This window comes from Vicugna pacos, chromosome 3 (assembly GCF_048564905.1).
Source record: "Vicugna pacos chromosome 3, VicPac4, whole genome shotgun sequence".
Classification (NCBI taxonomy): domain Eukaryota; kingdom Metazoa; phylum Chordata; class Mammalia; order Artiodactyla; family Camelidae; genus Vicugna; species Vicugna pacos.
In genome coordinates, this window is record NC_132989.1 from 86,695,706 (window position 1) to 86,720,872 (window position 25,167).

Sequence of the window (25,167 nt, forward strand, 5' to 3'; positions counted from 1 at the left end):
GATGATGTACAGACGTTACCATCAGAGGCTTATTTTCTATGGGGCTGGGACCCTGCTAGCTGACGGCTTTTTCTAAAGCCCTCTGGGAATGATGGGGCTCCAGAAGAGGCAAGTGTGTGGAGTACTGACCTGACATCAGCCCCTCCGCAGGGAGAGTCATACCCAGAGTTGAACTGCACAAAGTTATATTTTCAGGGTCTACTTACACTTGCAGCTGAACAAACATTCAAGGGTCTGATGAAAGGAAGATGGAAAAAAAGGGACCAGGACCAAGGAGATAAAATTCTTACTGTTCCCAAGAACATGAGTGAGAAATTTCAAGTAACCTTTTGTTTCCTTTTTTCTTACTAAAGGAGGAGAAAGTACCATATAAAACTTAGGGTTGCTGTTTGATAAGGAAATTCAAGACAGAAGTCTTCAGGAATCCGTAATTTAAAATATGAAACATGTCTTACCTTCCATAAAATTGCAACCAGAGCTAATAGCAAAAGGATTCCAGCGATTACACTTCCTACTATAACTCCAGTTGGTACTTCGGCTTTCTCATGAGGTTTCATTATCGTAATGGGGATCTGTAAATGTGTATACACAACAACTGCGTTAATTAATTTTAGCACGAAAAAAGACTGAGATGGTCTAGCCAAATCCTGTAATTTTGTAAGTGACGATCTAGAAAGGGGATGTGACTTCCTCAGGCTCATGATCCTCAGTTAAACACTGTGCAGTACGAGCTCCAGAGAAGACAAGCTCCAGAGAAGATGTGCCTGCAGAATACAGGCAAGGCAAGCAGGTCTTCCCGTTTCCTGCCTTTAGTTGCAGCAGTGTTCAGCAGACACATCATCTCTGGCAGTCTCAGATGCTTTAATCACTTATGAAATGGCAACTTCAGTTGTTGGCATTCAGTCTCATCAAGTGAAAGCATTTAGCACCCAGTCTTTGGGAGGGGACTCAACAAATTAACAACCCAAATAAATCCCTTATGGTTAAACAACAACAACCATAACTTTGTACTGGGGTCCTAAAATAGTTATCTCACTCTCGCTCAAGATTACTTGATATGGATTGTTTAAAAAGTAGAAGTAATATCTCAAGGCTCAAGCTGACCTTTTCATGATAAAGTGTCCCTGAGGCTACATATGATTTTTTTTTTTTGTATTCCAGTAAAACTATTTACAGAAGCAGGTGGCAGCCTCAACCTGGGCCAATTTTGCCTGAAGTTTACACCCCCCCCCTTTTTTTATTAAGTTATAGTCATTTTACAATGTTGTGTCAAATTCCAGTGTAGAGCATACATATATTCATTGTCACATTTTTTTTTCGCTGTGAGCTACCACAAGATCTTGTATAATTTCCCTGTGCTATACAGTATAATCTTGTTTATCTATTCTATATATGCCTGTCAGAATCTACAAATTTTGAAATCCTAGTCTGTCCCTTCCCACACCCCGTCCCTTGGCAACTACAAGTTTGTATTCTGTCTGTGAGTCTGTTTCTGCTTAGTATTTATGTTCTTTTTTTTTTTTTTAATTCTACACATGAGTGATCTCATATGGTATTTTTCTTTCTCTTTCTGGCTTCCTTCACTTAGAATGACATTCTCCAGGAACATCCATGTTGCTGCAGATGGCGTTACGTTGTTGGTTTTTATGGCTGAATAGTATTCCATTGTATAAATATACCACATCTTCTTTATTCAGTCATCTGTTGATGGACATTTAGGCTGTTTCCATGTCTTGGCTATTGTAAATAGTGCTGCTAAGAACACTGGGGTGCAGGTGTCATTTTGAAGTAGGGTTCCTTCTGGATGTATGCCCGGGAGCAGGATTCCTGGGTCATATGATTTTTACTGTCCACTTCCTGGCAGACTCTGTGGCTTTGTAATAGCCTGGCTAGCAGTAAAACTGTATATTCTATTTTTTTTAATTGGAGAAAGAATCATAATATTTTCCTCCACACAGTATATTCTTAAAGAGCTACAGTGTGGAGCTAGACAAAGGGAGAAAACCGAGCTCGTTTACTTGGTTTAACACTGAATTACAGCAGCAGGTGAGGCGCTTTTCACCACAGAATGTGAGTTGGGCTAGACTTGAGTCTGGCCTTCTGGTGACTGTATTTCTTCTCATTTGGGTCTTCAAGAGCTAAAATAAGGTTTTATAAACTTAGGAATAATACAACTGTAAATTCATGCAGCTTACTGGTTAGTGGCAGTCACATCCCTACTTCTCTCTATTCCAGTATTGCCTAGTCTGGGCTACATGCGTCTTTTGGGAAACACAAGTACAGGATTTCTGTATCAGACTTTTAAGTGGGACTGGGATTCTTATAAATTTAAGACTCACTCATTCACCTATAGGGATATGTCTATTATTTGGATTCCAAAATATTTTTAAATGATTTGGATTCAAAAAATATTTTTAGAGATACAAGTAATAGTTGGCCTCTTATTTATTAGCATTGTTCAGAGAAAACCAGGAAAAGAAATATCTCCCAAAGGGTTAAAATTATTAATTTGAATTTTTAATTAACATGTATTTAATACTGCTTTCTGAAAAAAAAAAAAGCCTTCAGCAGAGGTCCAGGTATTGTCTGAACACTACATTTTTCTGAAATGAACTTTTAAAATATCTATAGTACCTTCCCCTAAAGCTAAGTTCATAGTACTTTGAATTTGAAGCCCACGTTTCCTTTGGCTCCATTTCTGATTTTCCACACCCCAGCCTCTGAAGAGAGGGTGTAGGCCTCTGCTGATGGTCCTAAACCAGAAGCAGAAAAGCACCTTCTATTGTGTGGAGCCATTTCTGCTGAGACAGCAGTGGGAGAGCAGCGCTGGCAGCTCCCCTCGCAGGCACTGCGAGGCTCAGAGTGCACGAGGCCACGGGCTTTCTAACCAAGTCCATAGGCTGCAGCAGTGGGCTGAGGCCAGCTGCCAAGCTGGCCTTGGGGGCAGACTCTTGAACTGGCTTCCAATTCAAGAGTTCCAATTCAAAAGCATCGGGAGGAAAATGCCCAGAGCGTTGCCAGCAGATTAGCTGAGCGTGGAAATCCCACTATATCTAAATATGGCATATTCTAACCAGAGTTCCGGAGCAAAGGAAAGTTGTCCCATGCCAGCCCTTGGAACAATAAGCCTCTGTTTTCTGTGAATGTACGTTTCTTTGCCAAATCTTTTTTTTTTTTAATCAAGAGGAGCATTTATAGTTTTCTGGACTGAAGAGCTAATGAATGGATATTTCACACAGTGTCAGCGTCTAGTTGTAAGGGGTATTACTGGGGAAAAAAAAGAGCCCTCTACTAAATACCTTATTTATTAAGCATACTTTAGCACATCTCTTTAAAAAATACTCTAAAGTACAAAAATGTGATTCAAGTGAGCATGACTTAGATTTCATGGCCCAAGACCTACACTGCTTTATGTAAGCATGAGCAGGACGGAAGAGCTGGTGGTGCTGGCTGGAAAAGCGAAACGGGAGATGGGAGCCACAGCAAGATGGCGCCCCTTCCCTTGTGCCTTTCGTCAGATCGTCACTTCTGATCCAGCTTTGCCAACTCACGGGTGAGGAGGAAGGCAAGGATACCACTAGGATTTTGGGAGTTGCAAATGCCCTTGCCAAAAGCTCAGCATGATAAACATTGGACTTTCAGAGCTTCAGTAAGACACTTCTGTATACACGCAGCTGAGAAGACTGACTATTCTAAGCTGTCAGAAGTGGAACGCCTGGGATCGCCTGTGTGATGCACAGGGTGTGATGCACTCACCGTGACGGTGTTTTCTTCGATCACATAGATCTGAGGGTTATAGGTGTCGATTTCTGCAGCTGCTGTCAACTGTACTGTCTGGAATGTCGACTGGAACATAAGAGTAAAGAATATGTTTTACCCTAAATGCATAAATCTCAGCAGGTTTGTTATTTATTTCCCATGGAAAGTGATGAGCAAACGCCAACTCTTAAGACTCAAGCATCTGTATGCTTACATCGCTGATACGTGACAGGGCTACCTGGGAGAAGGGCCTGGGGGACTTAAACTGCGTGGGTGACTGGGCCCTGCCACAGTTAATTAAACCGAGGCCCTGGGGGAGTGGGGTCCAAGCCTCAGCAGGCTAAAACATCACTCCAGGTGATTCTGACTTGAAAACAGGGATGAAAAACAAGGGTTTAGCAATGAAGTTTTTAATTGGGAAAAATCATAGTTTAGATTTTTAAAAGTTAATGAAGTTTGTGACATGAGGGAAAATTGAAAACTTGGTATTTTTAAATACCTACCAGAATAAGGCACAAAGTAGAATGGAAAAATCAGATTAAAAAGGACGAGAATTTTTCTTCTGGATACACGTGTGTACAGTAATACTGTTTAAAAGCTTGAACTTGACCACACATGTCAGTGACAGACACCATAATAAACATTGTCCAATGCTATAAAACATGAGTAATTTCAGATTTCCTAAACTAAGCATTTCTATAAAAACACTGGATTTGACGCAGGCATATAGGAAGGACATATTTTTATGCTGATGTTATTAATAACCTCCTGTTATGAAATAACTTTACGTGCATTCCTGAATCTAATTATAGAAAAATAATGTTTTTAGTGGACACATTATTGATGTGTACATTGTTTTCTCTGTAATCAAATATCAGGACTGATGCTTATTTTGAAATAGAATTCAGTGCCCAGATAGGAGAACTACTTTCACATGCTCTGGCTACTAGGATTTAGTTTTTCTGGTTACTGGGTCTCATGATTCAGTATACCCCATGAGGTAATTTGCTAAACTCTATCTGGGAGCCAGAAAACGAGAATGCACATCCAAAAAGTGAGCAATTTATTTCCTTTCCACTGGCTCAGTCTTTGATTAGTCTTCTTAATTTTCTCAAGATGGAAGATTGCATCAGAAGTGAACCCTGATCACTGGTCTCTTAAATATATTATTTGGGGAACACTTAGAGTATTGGTAATAGTTTAAAATTTAAAAAGGGAGTAGCAGTTAAATGAATGCTCACTGAATAACTGCTATAGACTCAAGATAAAAGGATATCCTTATAACACTAATATATCTGTCCACCTCAGCCTGGCCCTTTGTACAGGTACACAGTAGCCTGCAGGGTTAACAAGTAGTGGTCAGTTTACCAGACATACCTGGGCGAGTGAAGTCACACACCTGCCAGTATTCAACAAGCCGTTTCCCCCACTATATATGAAAATAGGTCTTAAAAAAGTTCTTCTGTATAGCACAGGAAACTATATTCAATATTTTATAATAACCTTTAATGGAAAAGAATATGAAAATAAATTATGTATGTATATGCATGATGGGATATTGTGCTGTTCACCAGAAACTGACACACTGTAACTGGCTGTACTTCAATTTAAAAAAGGGAAAAAAAGCCTTTTCCTTACAAATGGCAGCCAACAATGACATTGATTTGGAGGTGTGAGCAGTCACTTTGTGATGAAATTGCTTGAAACACTGACTTGCACTGTCTCAGAGAAAGGGTAAGAGGCAGGTTACTAGTGGGCTCTAGTACAGGAAACAGGATGTGTATTTCAGACTGGATCTCCTTGGTGGTCTGAGAACATCCACTTGGCTGTTGAAATAACTGAAAACAAGGTGAGGATAAACATTTGACCTTTTGAGAAGGATGACGATGTGTAGGACTTTGATGTACAGTAACTCTCATGGGTGTTTTTCAGCTTAACTCTCAAAACCATGCTGAGAAAGCATATATAATACACTTCTTTAGGATTTTGCTCCCAGAAATGAAACTGCTGTTTCTGAAAACCTTGGGGAAGGTACTTTAAAAAGTCTTACAGTTAAAATGATGGAGCTTTAAACAAACTCAAGAAAAACCAAATGCTTTTTACAGGGCTGGCGTGATTGCCTTTTGATTAGCAACAGTCAGTTTTCCTTCCCAGCTGGCAAAGGTTACTAGGAAAACATTTGTTCCTCAAATCCAAGGAGCCAAGAACCAAAGGGTGAAACTGAGCACCAGACTGCAGCAGCTGGGATGGTGGTGTAACTGCCTGCCTCGCATCTTTCGGGACTTAGAGGTGTCCTGAAGGCTTGAAAGCAAATGCAACTAACAAGAAAACAAAAGCAAGCAAGGAGAAAGCCAAGCTCCTCACTCCTCCCCTTCTCTGTTTTTCCCCTGCCTCTACAATTCCTCCTATTATGTCTGTATCCAAGAATATTGCTTCTGTTTTGGTTCCTGGGACAAGTTTGGAGGGAGGTGAGTTCCCTGATCTTCCACAGAACTCCCTGTCAGGGAATGGGGTTTGTTGGCGAGATTATGAAGTGGTTGAAAATAGGGAGTAGAGTCTGGTGGTAAACACCTTGAGAACTTACTTATTAGTTAAAAAAAAAAATTCACTGAGAGCCATAAGGCCCCCTAGAGGTTTCAGACTAATTTCTATTTTGCTGCCTCAGTGAGAGCCAGGGGTAGTAAAATGAATAGCTAGCCTCTTATGTAGTCAGATTTAAGGAGCCTCGTCTATCCTACATTTTCCACGCCAGACTGAAATTCTGGCTACTGAAAATCTCTGCTGAAAGCAGATATCACTACTGCAAAATCACACCTGCCAACTGGAAAAACACACTGACAGTTTTGGCACTTTCTTTTTGAAGATTTTTTTTTTTAATTGAAGTATAGTCATTTTACAATGTTGCGTCAATTTCTGGTGTACAGCATAATGTTTCGGGCATATATATATATATACACACACACGTTTATTCTTTTTCATACTTTTTCATGATAGGTTACTGCGAGATACTGAATGTAGTTCCCCGTACCACACAGTAGAAACTTGTTTATCTGTGTTTTGACATTTTTCAAACTTCTCATGAGATGAAAAATGACTGAAAATTTGTAAGTACTCTGGGGCTTTCACCCAAGAAAGGGTGAAAACAAGAGAGCAGACTGGTGACCTGACTCTCAAATAGGAAGAGGGGTCCTTAGGATAGAGTCATCTGCCAGGTGGTGTGGGATCAGACTATCAGCTGGGAGTGCAAGGAATGAGGCAGGGACGTGCACACTTTGATGGGAGCGAGGGGAGGAGACCAGGAAGCCAGAACTGGCAAGAGCCTGAGAAGGAAGACAAAGAAGGTGGCCCACTGCGCCCCAAGCAGGGGAGGGGGTCCTGACCAGGTCCCCGAGATTCTGCTGTAGGAGGCTGATGGAGTCTAAGAAGCAGGCTCTTCACAAGCATCCCAGGTGATTCCGAGGCGCAGTCAGGTTGGGCACGCTTCTTTGGCAAGGGAGGAAGCGTATCACTTTCCAAGGCAAGAGTGCTCAGGGTCACTTGGGCACGGCTGACGCTAGCCAGAATACGAATCTTGTCAAGGGGGGTGACCTTATTGACAACGCAGCCTTATGTTTCCTTGCTGTTGATAAACCAAACAAGTAACGCTGGTACTTACTGCTGCGAAGGTCCCGTTCCAGACCCTGGTGGACACATTGAGGAAGTACTCGCCCTTCACCTGGAGGTCTTTGAGCCAGCAGGTGACATTACTACATGAAGCGGTCCTGCAGGTCTTCCAGGTTGGAGTCAGCGGGAAAAGAAAAGGGGGAGTTAGCATGGGCTTTGAAAAATAAATGCTAAAATTTTACAAAACAGATAAAACCCAGGACTGGGAAGGATCTAGGGAAATCGGCAGTCTCATGAACCATTAGTAGTTATAACCCTTCTTCTAGAGATTTTTGCACTTTGCCTCAAAATGTAAAACGTGCAAGTCCTCTGCCCCAGTCACTTCCCACCTGAGTGGAGGCCTCAGAAGAGAATCATAAACATACGGAGAAGAGGACACCAAGCCTGTTTATTGCACTACTGTTTCTGAGAGTTAAAAAAAAAAAAGAATTTGTGTTTATCAACAATGTACTAGTTAATTATTGACTATACATGCATAATTTAGTCAATCACCTAATGATAAAGATGCATTTGTTAAATTTTAAAGTCAACAGTAAAAGAACCAGTGATTGCCAAGGGTTAGTGGGGAAGAAGAGAGGGCCAGGTGGAGCACAGCAGAGAATCTGGGCAGCGGAGCAGTTCTGTGCACATAACTGTGGACACACGGCACTACGCATTTGTCCAAACCCAGAAAGTGACCAACATCAGGAGTAAACCTAATGTAAACTGTGGACTTCGGGTAATTATGATGTATCAGTGTAGGTTCATCAGTTGAAACAAATGTACCACTCTGATGTCAGAAGATTTGGATAGTGTAGGAGGCTGTGGATAGGAGAAGGGGGGCAGGGCAAGGGGTATTTGAGAAATTTCTGTACTTTCATCTCAGTTTTGCTGTGAACCAAACACTGTTCTAAAAAAATAGTCTATTAAAAAACCCTGACATATTGGCCAATAAAAAAAAGGTAGCATGGGCCTTTTATATAACTGTATACATATACATGTATGTAGATTAATGATCAGAGGTATGGAAAAGAATGTTCATTAAATGTTAAGAGTGGTCTGCTGTTAGCTTTCTGGAGAACTTCAGTTTCTTTGTAGCTTTTTGTGTTACGTTTGTTTTATATTGTTCACAGAAGTTGCTGTATTTACAAAATCAAAACATTTTCACAAAAATAAGGAAAATGTAGAATATTTTGGCATACCCAGAGACGTGTTTCTCCTGGGCATTTTTACATACTTCTGTTTAGGTTTAAACCACATTTATGCTGTAATTACACCATAATTATTTTAAAAAGAAACTGTCATTCTCCTAGTTTTCTATGTTCCGGTCCTTCACGAAATCAAACAATTGCAATGAGAGGAAAACAGAAGACTTACAATGTTGTTCATTGGGGAGACTTGTGGTTTGTTTAGGTTTTACTTTTGACTAGATTTTACTTATTTGAATACTTAATATGTGCCGAACACCATGCCGGACACTAGACAAATCTTGTTCCCAAAGAAAGCGGCATAGCTCTGAAGCAGGAGGTGATAAAATACCGAAAATAGAGAATGGGGGTCAGGGAGTCAGATTTAGCAGCTCAATAAAAAAAAAAAAATCAGTGTTTATGTGGAAGGTGAGGGGGAGCTTCACCTCCCACACATGCCCAGCTCCTGCTCAGCTCTTGGCAATGTTTCCAAAGTGCACGACACAAAAACAGTTTTACACAGAGTCCTGATTTCATGAAATCTGGAACATGCGCTTTATAGTAATGGTGTTAAACCTCGATTTGATCGTGTATTTTCTGTATCATGATTCACACAGGCCATCAAAGGCAAAATTAGAAAGTTCTACAACATGAGGTGGCAAGGGGAAAAACAGTGCCTCAATTTCCAGGTTAAACACACAGTGAATCACCAAAGGAAATTTTCACCGCATTAACCTGTCCTCACCAAGTCTTTTATGTGCCGGAAATTTTCACTCTTGAAAGATACAGGAGAAGATGTCTGTCCTATTTTCAGTGGATTTATTTCGGCATTGCAGCTGATGTCACCGGCCTACAGAGAAGGATGTCAAATCAGTCTTAGGCAGTAAAATGGTTTATGATATTCCTTCCAACCTGTTAGGAAGTCCTGTTGTCACACACGGGGGCAAGGGACGGGCTGCTGGGAACCTCTCCCAGTGCTGACCTGGCCACACTCCTGGTCGCCACTAATGGAAGCGCTGAAGTATTCAGATCCTCCTGACATGACCTGATGGGGTGGTGCAGGTCCTTACGGCCCATGTGTGAGGAGGTCAGTGTGCAGTAACAATGGGCTGTGGGTGATTTAGCTCAGGGTTCTTTTCTGTGGAGAAGTTGAGGAGTTTGCTTTCCTGTAGTCACCTCTGAACGCCACGGAAACAACACCGCTGTAGCATTAGCTAAGTGCCAGAGTAGGGCTGAGCCACCGTCAGGGGCTTTGGCTACAGCATGTTAGAACTGCCTGGCGGGGGCGGGGGTGGTGGTGGCGGGGGGCTTTTAAAGAAAACACCGGTGCTGCAGCCTTAGCCCTGGAGACTGATGTCACTGCCTGGGTTGGGCCTGGGTGTCACTCTTATTTAAAAAGTGACCCCCAGTCGTTAAATGCACAGCCAGGGTCGAGGGCTATGGAGTGGAAGTCCAGGCTGGCAGGTTGAAGACAGGTACTGATTGCAGCTGTGTAGACCAGCTACTCTCCCATGTGGGTTCAACCTCTCACTTCCCAGTCAACTAACTTCTCTATAAACAGGGCATTGACAAAGTCAGATCTTCACTTGGTCAAAATGGGGTTTGAATAATGATTTCTGCTATCTGTAAACTCCTAGACTCAGACATTTGTTTTCTTATAATGATATCCTGCTTCTAATATGAAATTAACTGCTAGTTAATTTGCACCCAGGATGCATAGGGGTTCTCTCTTTAGTTTGATATCTACGAGATGGCAGACATGGTCCCCCCAACCTCATGGGTTCATTTCTTATCAAAGGTGCACAGTTTTGTAGGTAGTTTGGCTGCCCTTACCTGGTCTGTGTGCACGCCGGTCAGGTACATCAGTGGGTTCTTGTCTTTGGTGTATTGAGGGATGCGGATGACTACAGATGCCATGCTTACTGGAACACTTCCTGTTGTTACCTGCGTAGAAAAAACATTCTCCTGATTGTTGCTACCTCATACACATATTGCAAAGAAAGTGCTCTGTAACCTTGGTGTTGATGAAGGGTAACTATTAAGTGCTAAGACTCAGTCCATATGAAAGTGGGTCATTACTTTATGGTCTCTCTTTGGGTCCCTGTGTTTCACCGCTTGGAAGAATTTCAGCATCTACAATTTTAACTGGTAAATAATTTGTGACTTAGGAGATGGTTTTAAAACACCTACCATCCATGGATTTGGAGTGTTACGGCATGAAGTCCCACTGTGCACCTGACTAGCAGTGTGGCTTGGGCAAAGAACTTGACCTCTCTATGCTTCAGCTTTCTCATTTGTAAAATACAGATTATCAGCAACTCAGTAGGTATGCACAGGTACAGCCTCTGTGCTCACTGGTGGGAAGTCTGTTCTAGTTGCCAGTGCTCATGCCCTACTGGTTGTTACATATTGTTAAGAACACTCATAGGAATAATAATCCTACCAATCTCATTACTGATCTGGGAATTAAATGAAGTAACATAGATAAAGCATTTGATACAAAGACTGATACTTATTACACGTTCTAAGAATATTATTATATTGTTACTACTAATTGACTAAATGTTTCACTAAAGAAGTAATTGTCAAATACTATGCACATTTAATAAATTTCAGTATCTGGATTACAAACCAAGACTCCTTGCAGAGTTGCAAGCTGGTGACAGACTAGTAGGACATGTTCAAAACTAAAATGGTAATGACTTAGAGTAGTGGATGAATTCTTTCCTTTTTATTTTCCAAAGTTTATGTAATATAAAATAGTCATTCTCTCATAAATTCATTTCTCTTTATATAGCAAAACAATCTTTAATAATTGCTAATGAACAGTCAATAGAAATAGATTTAAAAATATTTTATATACTACTTAGCATGTACAGAACACGTATTTGTATACAATGGTGAGCTTTTCAAATAGAAGTGGTTTCCAAGGATAAACTGGCATACTAATTATATCCCGAAGACTTTTGCCCATAGTAGTACCATTATATTAATATTCAGCATTTGCTTTCAAAATGTATCAGATATCCATTACCCAGGACACATAACTATGCATAAAGCCCAGCTGTTTACTTATCAATGGTCTATCTTTGTGGTTCTCAAAGTATGGCACCTGGACCAGAAGCATTAGCATCACCTGGGAACTCGTTAGAAATGCAAAGTTAGGTCCACCCTAGACCTTTTGAATCAGAAACACTGGAGCTGGAGCCCAGTGACCTGTATTTTAACAAAGACCCCAAGTGATTCTAATGCGTGCCGAAGTTTGAGGACCACTGGTATATTTCAACTTTTATTTACTTTCTTCTCCTCCTCCTGGCCTCATTTTCCTTCCCCGTTTCTTCTAATTTCACATCCTTATGACAGGCTTACCAACCTTAATGGAGAAGATGAATTTTGGACCGATATCTTCAAAATTGTGCACGATAGAAGGAACATTTCCATCTGAAGAGACTTCATAAAAATTTACATTGGTAGATCTGTTGGATAATGTTTGTAAAGTCAGATAAATATTTTAGTTATGCCATTGTTCTTGGAGCCTAATATTTCTTTTATTTAAGTATCTTCTATCTTTTGTTACAAGTAAAAGGTTTTGCATTTAGGTATAAAACATTAGATGAAAACAAATGCGTGTTATGGACTTATGGTCCAGGTTACATTTCTAAGGCTAAAACAAGTTCTTTTCAAAACTTTTCCCTTCATGATCTTCTGCTGAGACTCTGTTATATGTGTCTCAGTTACAAAGTTTCTTACATAAGTACAAATGTATTACTTGAGAACTTATAGTGAAACTCCTCTCAAGATTGCTATTATATTGACCGGTATGTTAATATAGTAGACACCTGGTCCTTATTGACTGGTTTGAAAACCAGAGGACTTTCCATTTGGTATGATGGCTGAAATACAGTGACAGGGTATCGGGTATTAGCTCCTGCAGTATTCATCACTGGATGCCTGTGAATCAGGGTATACCTTTTGTTTATTATTCCTCCTCCCTATTCCTCCCTGGTTCCAAACTCTGACACTTTGGTCTGAATTGGGGCTGGTCAGTCTGTTTCCACCACTAGTATGGAGACCAACTTGAAGACTGCTGACCCAGAAGTTTTATTAGACTAGACCTAGAGGCATTGACCTAATTGGACTTCTTTTTTTGGGACTGCCAACTAGTGTTTGCAAGTGGAGTGATGACCAGGCCATGGGAACCCCCACAGGACCACTCAGCTTGGATGTAACTGGATACCTTTCCTTTTCTTCACTCATTTCTTTCAATCCGAGGCTGGATTCCAACCAGAGTAGCTACATTGAGAGTTGTGGGGCAGACAGCAGGGGTGGGAGACTGAGAAGCAATATTTATTCCCACCAGACAATTTATCCTAATTATAGGAGGCTTACTCTGTTTTCTTAAAAAGTGGACTGGACAGTTTCTGAGATAAGAGTCTTTTTGATTTCTTTACTGAAAATCTTGCCTTTATTTTTTAATGCCTTAATTTTTCCAAATTCTCAAAAGGAAAATATGTCATAGGGACTTAAATATAGATGGAGTATTTCTCAAAGTTTTGTCTATAAGAGGAAATAATGATTTGTCAGCCTTACATGGAAAATGGGAAAACTGAGTAGGGCTTAAAACAGAAAGTCTGGCTGTATGTGCATGAATTATTCCCTTTGCCTTCCAGAAGTCCTCTGTGGGAGCCCCTAAGTATGGCCAACTTTTAAACTGATTAATATGCTTTGCTTTTGCATTTTAAAGAGATCCAACCTTTTTTCCATTTGTTCCTTAAGTGTTCCTTAAGTTACTCAAGTGTTGATCAGTGTATTTATAATAGCAGTTAGCTATACTCAGGAAGGTCCTGTTACAGAAATAATCCTACTGTCACTTATTTCCACCCATATTTACCCAATTGCATGTTTATACAGTATCAGAGTGGTTGCTAAGGGATACACTCAATGATTGGGTAGGACTTTTTTTTTTCCAAAAAAAAGTAAATAAAATGTATGTTTTTGAGGCATGCATATATCTTAGTATATAAATTAACTCTATGGCTGAAAAGTATTCTGAAAAGAATCAAATTAATCACCTCTAATATGACTGTATAAGACCAGAGGAGGTGGGAAGGGATGATGTCACTTTTCATTGTGTATCCTTCATAATGTTTAGATTTTCTATCCACGTACATTTAAGGCTTTTCTTTTTAACAAAACATCAAGAGAAATGATCTGGGTGGTAGGTTTAGAAGCCACTTCAGCTTTTTTCTTTATACTTCTCCATATTAATTTTTTAAACTATATAATATACTTTCAAGAACATCAGAATGTCTGAGAACCTAATTTACCATCACAAAAGTACATAGCTAAGCTGTTAGTAAAAGTGAAGTCTCACTTCAATATTATATTTATTTCATGTTAAAATATCTGAAAAAATTGGCCATGGTGGGAGAGTGGAATCATAACAAGGCTCTATAAACTAAAAGCATTTAGGATGAGAAGGAAGAGTTACAGTAGGAAGAAAAAAGTTCAGGTAAGAGTGGTGCTAGCAATCTCTTTGGCTGTGTCTGTCTCCAGTTACTTATTTTAGCAGCTGAGGGCCCTTTGAAGTCTGCAGTTACTGAATACTTTTTCAGGGATGGATGACTTGGGCTGGACCTTGTTTCTGCTTTTGCTCTTTGCAACTCACTCGATACAGAAGCATTCTTTTCATCTTTGCTCATGTGTCTCGAGCTCTAGACATAATGACGTATTTTCCTTTTTGTTTTTGTTCAGGGAGCTCCTGGATGACCCACATATTCCACGCTTTTAGGGGCTGGAGTGATGTTAGAGAAACCTGCGGTCACTGGATTCGCAGCCTGGCCTCTTGGGAATACACTGGTGCGTGTTTTCCAGGGGTCCTTGATCTGTGCTGGGAAGCTGCCTTAGTGTGTCAGCAGGTAGAGAACTCTGGTTCCCAGGCTTGGAGGTGGGTGTCACCTGCGGTTTGTGGACCTGCATATCTGTGCCCCAGTGTCTGTGCCCATGAACCCACTTCACTGCTAAATGAGAATGAAGGTGATGATATTAGCACCTTGAGTGTTTATATTACTCACCTCTCAAGACACCTGTCTCTGAACAATTCAAAAAATAACTGGTATCGACTATTACCATTTTGGCCAGGGCTCTCAGATTTACTTGCTCTAGGCAGCCAAGAAAAGGGAAGAGCTCATTTCTTTCTGGGTGACCTCTTTTGAAAATCGCCTCATTTCCTCCTGGTTGCAAGAAACTTTTAATCTGTTATGTCAGGAATTTTCCACCCAGAAACTAATTTCCTGTGACGAGATTCAATATTTGTGGTGGACCTACTGTATGCCAAAGCATTGTGCTTATGGCTTTAATATCCAGGAATGGAGCTACCACTTCAGATCTCAGGTGGACAGCAGGACACAGGCGTGGGAATGAAGTGGTGGCATCTCCTCAGGGCCCTATGCACTCTGCTTTGATGGCCCACCTGAGGACCTGCAAGGACTTCCCTGTGGCATATGGCAGATGGTTATTCCTTTGCCTGTCTGGTGTTGTCAGTAAACCTAGAGGGTCACTGAAGATTCCCCTAGGGACCAGTCTGTCCCTGAACTTCTGTTTAGTTGACCCTAGGGGGAAACATTTTAATTCAAATTCCCCAGTTAAGAATGAGCATACAGACAACTTTAGTCACGAGCCAAATGTGTTACAAGCCAGAGTGATGGCCATGGTCACAGGCTGCCCACTGTTTCACCTACCTTGTTATGTGAATTTCTGCATCATACAACAGAGAAAGTTGGAAATTGACTGAATTATCTGCCTGGTTTTCTTCCCAGCTTTCACTGTTGAAAGGAACATTAGGAAATTACTTAAAGAGAAATGTTATAAAAGCCACCCATTATCAAATCATGACTTCATTATGTTTTACCTTGAGGCATTGAAACTGACAGATGCCTGATTCTGAAGGTTCTGAAGATTGAAGTCGAAGTTAATAGTAAAAGTCACCTATATACAAAATTAAAATCCATCAATCTATGATGCTTTGTACTCAGGGGCCAACATGAAAAAAAAAAGTGTCCCATAAAAGTAAACTCACTCTCTGATTTCATTTGATTCTGATTTTTATATAGTTAAGCTTTCAAATTTTTAGAACATCCGTGTATCTGTCCACCTTGCCTCACTTTCAGAATTGAACTAAGTTTAACTACCGTATACAAACAGCACACCACCAGCACTCACACTTGTCCGAGTTTGAAGGCTTTGTGCTAATGTGAAATTTGCTTACCCAGGGTTTAACAAATGATATCCATGACTCTGTGTAAAGCACTTTGACCAGAGTTGGCAAGTGTGTTGAGAAAAAGAACTTTCCATATGTGCTTTTGGAATGAACTGCTTGAGGGGAAATCTCACATTTATTAATAACTTAAAGAAAACATGCAGCTATTGAAAAACTTCCTCTAAATATGCAACCAGTTATTTTGTGGTGCCTGTCAAATGATGATGCCTAATAGAGAAGATGCTATGTTGGTGAATCAACACCAGAGCCAAGAAGGGGCCAGCATGGGTGTGAGAATGAAATGCAAACTGTACCTGTTGCTCCCTCTTTAAAGCAGGGTAACCTACGTCGCAGGTAACAGACTTCTGAGACGAAGCAATCTGGCATGTCACTTCTGTCCCATCAACCTGAATGAGACCAAGGAAACAATGATCAATTAGTATTTAGTGCGTGCATGTGAGTGTGTGCACATATGTGCCAAAGGGGCTGCTAAACCACATGGACATTTTAACAGTAAGGTTGGTTCATATCCAAGTAATTATCTCCCAAGAGTTGAAAAATTTCGTATATATTGTCCAGATAGCTAATATACTATGTTTATAGCTAAGCAGGATACCCAGCAAGTCAAAGGAGAGGTCAAATACTGGAATTTTTTCCCCCAGAAGTCAGTCATAGTTCTTATATTTCAGGAGCACAAAATAACTTTAATCTGCTATTTAGAAATGCTGTCTTTGATATACACCTTTCAATATATTTGAAATTTTGTAGTTTCAGGAGAAGAGAACAAAACCATATCTTGGTCTTTATATTTTAAATAAAGAATCTTTTTTAGTTTTCCTCAGGCTTTATCTCTTTGAAATAAGAAGTTGTCATCTGGCAGAAGAAATTTACAGAATAAGTTTAGAACATAAATCTATTAAGTTCATATTGACTTTAAACTGGATGAAACCATTTTTTAATCCTTTCATCAAGTAGTGTGTTTGGAAAATCTCAGCTTTTCCCTTCTCCCCTTTTCATTGCTTGGTGACAGAGGAGGGACCAGGGGGCATTCATGGTCAAGTGTGTTCCTGGTATAGCAATCAAGTCAACATGATTAACTGACCCTGCTGGAATGCATCATCTTGGCAGCAGCAAGACCTGTGGTTACAAAGCTCGGGCTGAGCTGTGGGGCTCTAATTTCTCAGAGCAAGTGCAGCTCATGGCATCTGTGCAGCACCACGGCAGCCTCATCACACAGATGGCTTGAGGAGAGTTTACGGTAGAGTCTGGCTACTGCTGCCAAAGGAAAAACTGACCCACGCTGTGAAGTAGAACTAGTCTAGATACACAGCCAGGCTATGTTCTCAAGTGGTTTAACTAGTTGGGAGCCACACAGTTAGGATTGCTTATGCTGAGGGTTAAGGTGCTTCTTTAGACAACACAGAGGACACAGAGCTTTGAGTATAAAGAAGAGAGTAATTGACAAGTACAAAACAGAGCAGCAATTAACACAGGATGCCATCACCTACCGGCATGGACCAGGAAGCAAAAAACAGGTTTTCAGAAAAATCAACAACAACTCTAGTGTTGTATGCACTTTCCTTTTGGTTTTTCAGTTTTACTGAAAATGTTAACCTTTTGTTTTGGTTGCTGACAATGAAGGGCTGCTGTCTGTTAAAAAGGAGAAAAAGAAAAAAGTCATTACAGGTGAAAAAAAGGGCCAGTATTCAAATACTTCACTCATTTTAAAAATAAACTCTTTAGATTTACTGAGAAAATTGCTTAATAAATTTTCTTCATAGTAAAATAATATTGACAATAAATGAATAAATGCTATTAGTTTCTTCTTTGTTGCTTTTAATTACATTGCAGAAAAAGGCGCCATCCAAATACAAGTGGTTTTCTATTTTTTAGTGTTTTACACCTATACATATGAGAGAAATTGAAATTTATATTCTTTATTTTTTTATTGAAGTATGGTTGATTTATAATAGTATATTGGTTTTAGGTGTTCAACATAGTGATTCAGTCTTTTTATAGATTATACTCCATTAAAAGTTATTACAAAATAATGGCTATATTTTTCTATGCTGTACAATGTATATTTGTTGCTTATCTATTTTATACATAATAGTCTGTATCTCTTTATCCCCTACCTCTATCACACCCCTTCCTCCTTCCCTCTCCCCACTGGCAACAACTAGTTTATTCTTTTTAATCTGTGAGTCTATTTCTGTTTTGTTATATACATTTATTTATTTTTTAGATTCCATAGATATAAATGGTAACATAGAGTATTTGTCTTTCTCTTTTTTCACTAAGTGTAATACCCTTTAGGTCCATCTATGTTGTTGCAAATGGCAGCATTTCGTCTTTTTTATGGCTAAGTAATATTCCATTGTATATATACGTGTGTGTGTGTGTGTACATATGTATGTATAAATATGTGTCATATTTATCCATTCATCTGTTGATGGACACTTAGATTGCTTCTATATGTTGGCTACTGTAAATAATGCTGCTATGAACTTTGGGGTGCGTGTGTCTTTTCGAATTCGTGTTTTTGTTTTCTTTGGACATGTATCCAGCAGTAGAATTGCTAGAGCAAATGGTAGTTCTATTTTTAGTTTTTTTGAGAAACCTCCATACTCTTTTCCACAGTGGCTGCACCAATTTACATTCTCACCACAGTATGCAAGGTACCCTTTTCTCCACATTCCTGGCCACCATTTGTTATTTGTGTTCTTTTTGATGATAGCCATTCTGACAGATGTGAGGTGAGATCTCATTGTGGTTTTGATTTGCATTTTCCAGATGATTAGCAGTGTTGACCAACTTTTTATTTGCCTGTTGGCCTTCTCTATGTCTTCTTTGGAAAAATATCTGTTGAGATTTTCTGCACATTTTTTAAACTGGGCTTTTTTTTTTTTTTGATGTTGAGTTGTATGAACTGTTTATATATTTTGGATATTAACCCCTTATTGGTCAAATCATTTACAATTATTTTCTCCTATTCAGTGGGTTTTTAGTGGGTTGTCTCTTTGTTTTGTCAATGGTTTTCTTTGCTAGGCAAGAGCTTTCAAATTTGATTAGGTCCCATTTGTTTATTTTTGCTTTTATTAATTTTGCTTTAGGAGATCAGAGCCAAAAAGAAAAAAGAAAAAAAAATACTGCTGTGATTTGTGTCATAATCTGCCTAAGTTCTCTTCTAGGAATTTTATGGTTTCAGGTCTTACATTTAGCTCTTTAATCTATTTTGTGTTTATTTTTATGTATAGTAATGAGGAAATGTTCTAAATTTACTCTCTTACATGTAGCTGTCCAGCTTTCCCAGTATCACTTATGAAGAGATTGTCTTTTCTCCATCGTGTATTCTTGCCTCCTTTGTTGTAGATTAATTGACCATAAGTGTGTGGGTTTATTTCTGGGCTCTCTATTCTGTTGCATTGATCTATATGTCTCTTTTTGTGCCAGTACCATGCTGTTTTGATTACTGTAGCTTTGTAGTATAGTCTGAAGCCAGGGAGCATGATACATCTAGCTTTGTTCTTTTTTTCTTAAGATTGCCTTGACAATTTGGGGTCTTTTTTTCATTCAAATAAATTTTATGGTTATTTGTTTTAATTCTGTGAAAAATGGCATGGGTATTTTGATAGGAATTGCATTAAATCTGTAAATTGTTTTGGGTAGTATGGCCATTTTAACAATATTAATTCTTCCAATCCAAGAGTATGGGATATCTTTCCATTCCTTTGGATCACTTTCAAATTCTTTCATCAATGTTTTATAGTTTTCAGAGTGTAGGTCTTTCACCTCCTTGGTTAAGTTCATTCCTAGATATTTTGAAATTTAGATTTTAAAGGTCTTTAGTAGTTATGGATGTTTCTTTTGTAGGAAAAAAAAATCTCCATAAACATTTATTTGAATAAAGTAACCTAACATGTCTTTTACACTGAACGTTAAAGTAAAACTTACTGAGCAGCTGGCAGCTGTTGAACATCTAGAACTAGATCAGAGATACAAACTCCATCATCTCCACAGTCTTTATAGAAAGGAATCTACAAAAAGGAAAAACAATCCCAAAGCGTGCTCTTGAGTTAAAAAAGCAAATTATGGAAGAACATATGCAGTATTATTCCATTTACATCAAGTTCAAAACCATGTAAAAATAAGCAGTGTTTTAGGAATACATGTTTAGCAACATCAGAAAGAAAAGCACCAATAAATGCAAAATTCAAGATGATGATTTGCCTGGTGGCACAAGATAAAAGTGGGTATGATGGGGTGGGGAGCGATAGAGAATTTCATAGGTATTGGTACCATTTTATTGTTTTTAAGGGGGTGGTGAGCACAAGATGTTTGCTTCATTGTTGCTTATTTCTTCAAAAAATATTTACTGAGCACCTGTGGTGGGCCAAGCACTGCTCAAGGTGCTGGGAATAGAGTAGAGAACAAGGAAGGCAGGAATCTCTGCCTTCATGGAACTTACATGCTGGTGAACTTGACATACAAGTAACTGTATTTCACTTCGAAAATTAACAGTGTAAAGGCTATGTCCTGAGTATCTTTCAAACGCGACTGCAGTGACTGTGAAACTGTTAGCCAGTCTGAATTCCAGGAAGGGCAAACCACACTTACACTGAAGGCTTTGGCTGTCTCAGAGTAGGCTTCGAGGGCAGGGCTGGTGCCAGGGTTTTCCAGACTGATGTTCACACACAGATGCAAAGAGCTGACAACATCAGAGGGCTTCTAAATACACACAGGCACAGAGTCAGGTTATGAGGGCACAGCAGTTTCAAAACAAGAAAAATGAGCACACACATGTTCACAATTAAAGAAAACAGTCCATTCTCAATTATGCAGAATAGCCCTGTTTTGAGTTTTTAAGACTCTTGCTTCTTCTCTTCTGTCCTAATTCTACTCTTAGCCCTTCTGCTGCTGAGAGATTTAAAAACTTGAGTTCGGTAAAAATCGGAAGCAGCAACTCTTAGTTAAGCTCATCAGTAATCTCATTCTTGATACACGACTATCTAATAAATATTTAGATGAGATGTCCAGTTTTAAATGCTCAAAAGATCCCTATGTCAGTACCCAGCTCTTGGGTTGTTGGCTATGTTACTCTAATTCCTATTGCCAAGACCTAAGGAGTCCTTAGATGTCCTGACCAAATCTCTGCAAGAGAATATTATGACTTAGAATAGGAAGTGCCCAGGGTTGGCTGTCAGGAATGGAAAGGGGACTCTCTTCCTTAGTCAGAACCTAACTCTACACTACAAAACACCCCTGAAACCAAGCTCTTCAGCCTCTGGCCTAGCTGACTGTCAGAAGGTGCACTGCACTTTGCACATAGAAGATGGTGCACAGATCACTCAGCAGTCATTAAAACCAACGCCATCCAGCTCAAGTACAACATCGCCTCTGTCTTTAGTAGAGAGGGTGGAGGACTTGCAGTGTTCCAGGAGTCGTGGCCCACTTCTCGTTTTTGAGATTTCCTGTCTATTGAAACTTATACAAATGCCAAATCAGGGTTGCAAATGTCATCTAGCATTCTTCTTCAAGAAAGAATGATATCTGTACAAATGGTAAACCCTAAAAGTGGAATTTGCCTTTTCCTAGAAGTGGTATCTTTCTGATCACCAGGATGGCTTCCTGACTACAAGAAATGTGTCCTTGGCTGGCTGCAGGGTTGGAACATAGGATGGACTTTGGTATTGGTATCAAACATGGTGTGTTAACTGGAACACTACGTCTTAGCTGACCATAATAGCACACACCTTGTGAAAACTTTGCAAGTACACATGAGAAAGAGCAGGACGGACAAACGGATGGACGGATGGACAGACACACAGAGCGCCTGGCTGCATGCATTCCCCTACAATGGATTGCATGTTTAATTTGATCAACCACTTAGCACAAGGTTAGGAGAGAATGGAATCTGGCTTTTATTCCTTTAAAGAATTTATATAATTGGCACATTAACAGCAAAAAAAGTCCAGGCCTTCAAACAAGAAACCTTCAGCTTGAACAATAAATTAAATAACTCAACTGATTTTTCATCTCACTATTAACTTTGTTTTTCCAACTCTTGCGCTAAGCATTTCTTGAGATGTGATTTCTGTACATCCATCTACATCAGAAGTATTGGGGTCCTGCACATTCCTTGAACCTTCAAACCCAAACCTTTCTGGTGGTGGGGACTTAGAATATCTATTTTATAAAAGTTTCCTTGGCAATTCCTATGCATCTTAAACTCTGAGAACCACATTCTAGGAAAGTTCTTTAACAGCTCTTTAAAAATGGTTTTCTGAGTGAATTACACTTTCAGATACCATTACATGGTTTCTAGGGGGAAATATTCATATAATTTAGAAAATAAATTTTCTTTTAGAAGTTTTGTCCTGAAAAGCATTTTTCCTACTCGAGAGATTTTGAAAATCCTCGTGAACTGTAGTAATTAACGGCATAAGATTAGAGCAAATAATGTTTACCTCATAATCTACCATTCTTCACCTACATCAATTTAAATCCAGTAATGGAAATGACAACTAGAATTGTCTTTTTCAGTAGCTTAAAAACGAATAAAGTTTCTCCTGATGGGAAAATGTCAGAGTAAAATTTACTGTCAACTAAAAGTTCTTCCTGTTAAACATCTTAAAAAGTGCTGTGTTTGATTGCTTTAGGAATCTTATTTTTAGCCTTTTTACTGGCAATCCCAAATAAAATTTAATGCAACTAATCTACATAATAATAGAATGTACTCATACGTATTAGCATAAAGGAAATACACTTCCCGTTCATAGACAAGAAAAGCATTAATTAGAAGGACAAGCGTTTTCTAACTCATAAGCTTCCATTTTAGGGTTTCAGCCTTCATTAGTCTTTAAGAAGAAAAGGGATGAAAAGGAACGACTCAGGCCTACCTGTATGTGGATGATGTACTCAGAGCAAGTCTGTGCTTGATTTACGACCATGGTCTTCTGCAAATACCTTTCATTATTTTCTTTAAATAACCCCCTGGAGGTGACTCTGGATGAATACTGGTCTGCATCAAGTGTGATGTTATATACAATGGCTATAATGAAAAAAAAAATACAAAGAAATGTTATGACAAACTTTTCAGGAAAAAGCATTCCTGTTTTATTGTGTCTTGTTGGGGGAAGTCTCTGCCTTCAAGAAGACAAGAAAAAGTCTTCCCAGGGATGGAGTGGGAACCATGGAGAGCCTGTGACATTTGTAATTCTAGCTCTGGTGTGATGTATGTGACAGCATACAAAGAAATGTGATTCAAAGAAACGTAGCTTGATGCAGTGGAAAGAAAAGTAGACTTGTTGCCGGGAAATCTACTGAATGAAGCTGGTCTGATTACTTCCTCAAATATCAGTTTCATTGTCCATAACATGGTGATGTGGAAAGGCACTGAGTGCCTACAATTGAACACCTTCTTATATGTTATCTTATACAAGTTTTACAGTAAACCTGGAATGCGGATATTATTATCCTATTTTTCAGATAATGAATGGAATAACAGAGGTAAAAAAAGTCCCCTCAGTTCGCACAGCTAGGGCACAGTCAGGAATACAATTTGGGTAGTTTTGAAATCAGACTCCATGTTCCTGCTGTTTCTCTGCAGTTTTGAGGATTAACTGTCATTTGAGGATTCATTTAGAGACTCTAAGGGAACATGTTTGGTGCCTGGCAGATTCCAGATGCTTACCTGGGGAAAGGCATGTAACTTTGCAGTAACAAGTTTTGAATCAGACAGACTTGGTTTGAATCCGAATTCCACCATTTAAGAGCTTTAGGCAATTTGCTTAACTTTTTTGAACCTCTATTTCCCCCTTTATAAAACAGAGATAATGATACTAACCTAGGGAAATGGAAATGAGAAACAAATGTGATAAAAACTGATGTCAGTGGCCAATGTATAAACTGTCAGAACCTTCAGTAAAGTCTGCTGGCTACGTGTCCACATTGAGAAAGAAGATATGATACTGTTACGAGTATCGACTGCCTTGTTTGGGATTACTCTGTCTTCTTTTATTACTTTCCATATTTTAAAGGTTGATCCTACTTCCAAAAACATTCTTACCTTTAAAATATCTATTAGAAATGATAGATAATTTTTCTTGCTCTAGTGACTTACTGAGGTTAACAAAGAAAATATTAGAGAATCAATAACAAAATAAGTGGAGAAATAATGCACAGGGTAAGTCACGGCAGGGAAGTGATTACACCTAGGACAAAGTACACATGGTAATACTCTTCCATGTTTTTCAAGCACCTTGAAAAAAATGACACGGTCACATAGGCAATATAATCATTGTTTATGTTATTAACTTTAAACTGTAGTGCGCACCTGATGCAATAAACAATGGAGACCACGTACTTTATAAAGCCACTTTTCATAAAAGGGAAGATAGGGGCCATGTCTTGCATACCATCACTGCCAGGCATCTCTAAATGGTGAACAATCATGCTTGAGTGGAGCCAAGGCATCAAGACAAAGGATCCAAAGGGAAAGATGATGCCCAACAGCAAGAGACCTTAGACAGCGAGCGGAAGGGAATGACATCCTCTGACAACAGAAGGCCTTCGAGTGGGAGGCAACAGAAGTGAAGTACAGTCAAAAATTGAAAGGAAGATACATGAGACACATTCATGCTTCAGGGCTAGGGGAGGTGACTGGATAGCCAACTCAGAGATTTTTCATGTTTAATGTTTTTTCCTCTGGCTTTATTGAGATACCACTGACATGTAACACTGTGTATGCTTAAGGTACACAGCATAGTGATTTTCTATACTGCAAAGTAATCACTGCAATAAGGCGAGTTAACACACCCATCACTTCACAAAGTGATTTTTTTTTTTTGGTGGCAAGAATGTTCACAATCTACTCTTAACAGTGTTCAAATGTAGAATACAGTATTGTTACTGAGGATCACCAAGCTGTCTGTTCCATGTAGCCACTTCATGTTATTATAGTAATGGTTTTTGACCCAACTATTATGACTACAGATGGCTGTGCTACCAGGAGGTCTGTGACATGTGCTGCAAAGAGTTGAGTCAATGTTTGAACACCTGGAAGGAAAAATGTCAGATGAATGAAAAGTAGGAAACATGGTAAGCATGCTGAGATGCGAATCTAACTTTGTGTCCTTAACCTTTTTATTTCTTTGTATGAATCATGACAAATAAACTAACTGAGAGGGTAAAAACATAGAGGCAGGTTATTTGTTCTCCACCTAATGAAACAGCTATAGGAATACAGGTTTCTAAAATTTAGAGTCAAAATCTGATGGAGGGAGGTTTGGGCCCATGAAACAGTAGTAAATGAAAGAAGGT

General features: G+C 39.3%; 2 protein-coding genes across 4 annotated transcripts in view; one reads left to right on the forward strand and one right to left on the reverse strand.

The window, feature by feature from the left end:
* Nucleotides 1-17,672, forward strand: part of MOCS2 (molybdenum cofactor synthesis 2) — a 36,482-nt gene extending 18,810 nt beyond the window's left edge. Inside the window, exons 5-6 of one of the 2 annotated variants that reach the window (XR_012071501.1) lie at nucleotides 14,343-14,447; nucleotides 15,407-17,672. Coding sequence is in view for 1 of the 2 variants with exons in the window: in XM_072958706.1 (XP_072814807.1) it covers nucleotides 14,343-14,357 (15 nt within the window). In the remaining variant the exon portion in view is untranslated. Of the gene's footprint in view, nucleotides 1-14,342 lie in introns of both variants that reach the window. The other variant, XM_072958706.1, reaches the window with a different exon arrangement.
* ITGA2 (integrin subunit alpha 2) overlaps nucleotides 1-25,167 on the reverse strand; it is a 93,400-nt gene that overhangs the window by 2,633 nt on the left and 65,600 nt on the right. Inside the window, exons 17-29 of one of the 2 annotated variants that reach the window (XM_072958703.1) lie at nucleotides 22,746-22,897; nucleotides 20,464-20,574; nucleotides 19,801-19,883; nucleotides 17,355-17,496; nucleotides 16,161-16,253; nucleotides 15,499-15,575; nucleotides 15,329-15,412; nucleotides 11,962-12,064; nucleotides 10,422-10,532; nucleotides 9,334-9,438; nucleotides 7,415-7,528; nucleotides 3,757-3,846; nucleotides 456-572 (exon numbers count right to left, since the gene is read on the reverse strand). In XM_072958703.1, coding sequence (XP_072814804.1) covers nucleotides 456-572; nucleotides 3,757-3,846; nucleotides 7,415-7,528; nucleotides 9,334-9,438; nucleotides 10,422-10,532; nucleotides 11,962-12,064; nucleotides 15,329-15,412; nucleotides 15,499-15,575; nucleotides 16,161-16,253; nucleotides 17,355-17,496; nucleotides 19,801-19,883; nucleotides 20,464-20,574; nucleotides 22,746-22,897 — 1,382 coding nt within the window. Of the gene's footprint in view, nucleotides 1-9; nucleotides 573-3,756; nucleotides 3,847-7,414; nucleotides 7,529-9,333; nucleotides 9,439-10,421; nucleotides 10,533-11,961; nucleotides 12,065-15,328; nucleotides 15,413-15,498; nucleotides 15,576-16,160; nucleotides 16,254-17,354; nucleotides 17,497-19,800; nucleotides 19,884-20,463; nucleotides 20,575-22,745; nucleotides 22,898-25,167 lie in introns of those variants that run through there. The other variant, XM_072958702.1, reaches the window with a different exon arrangement.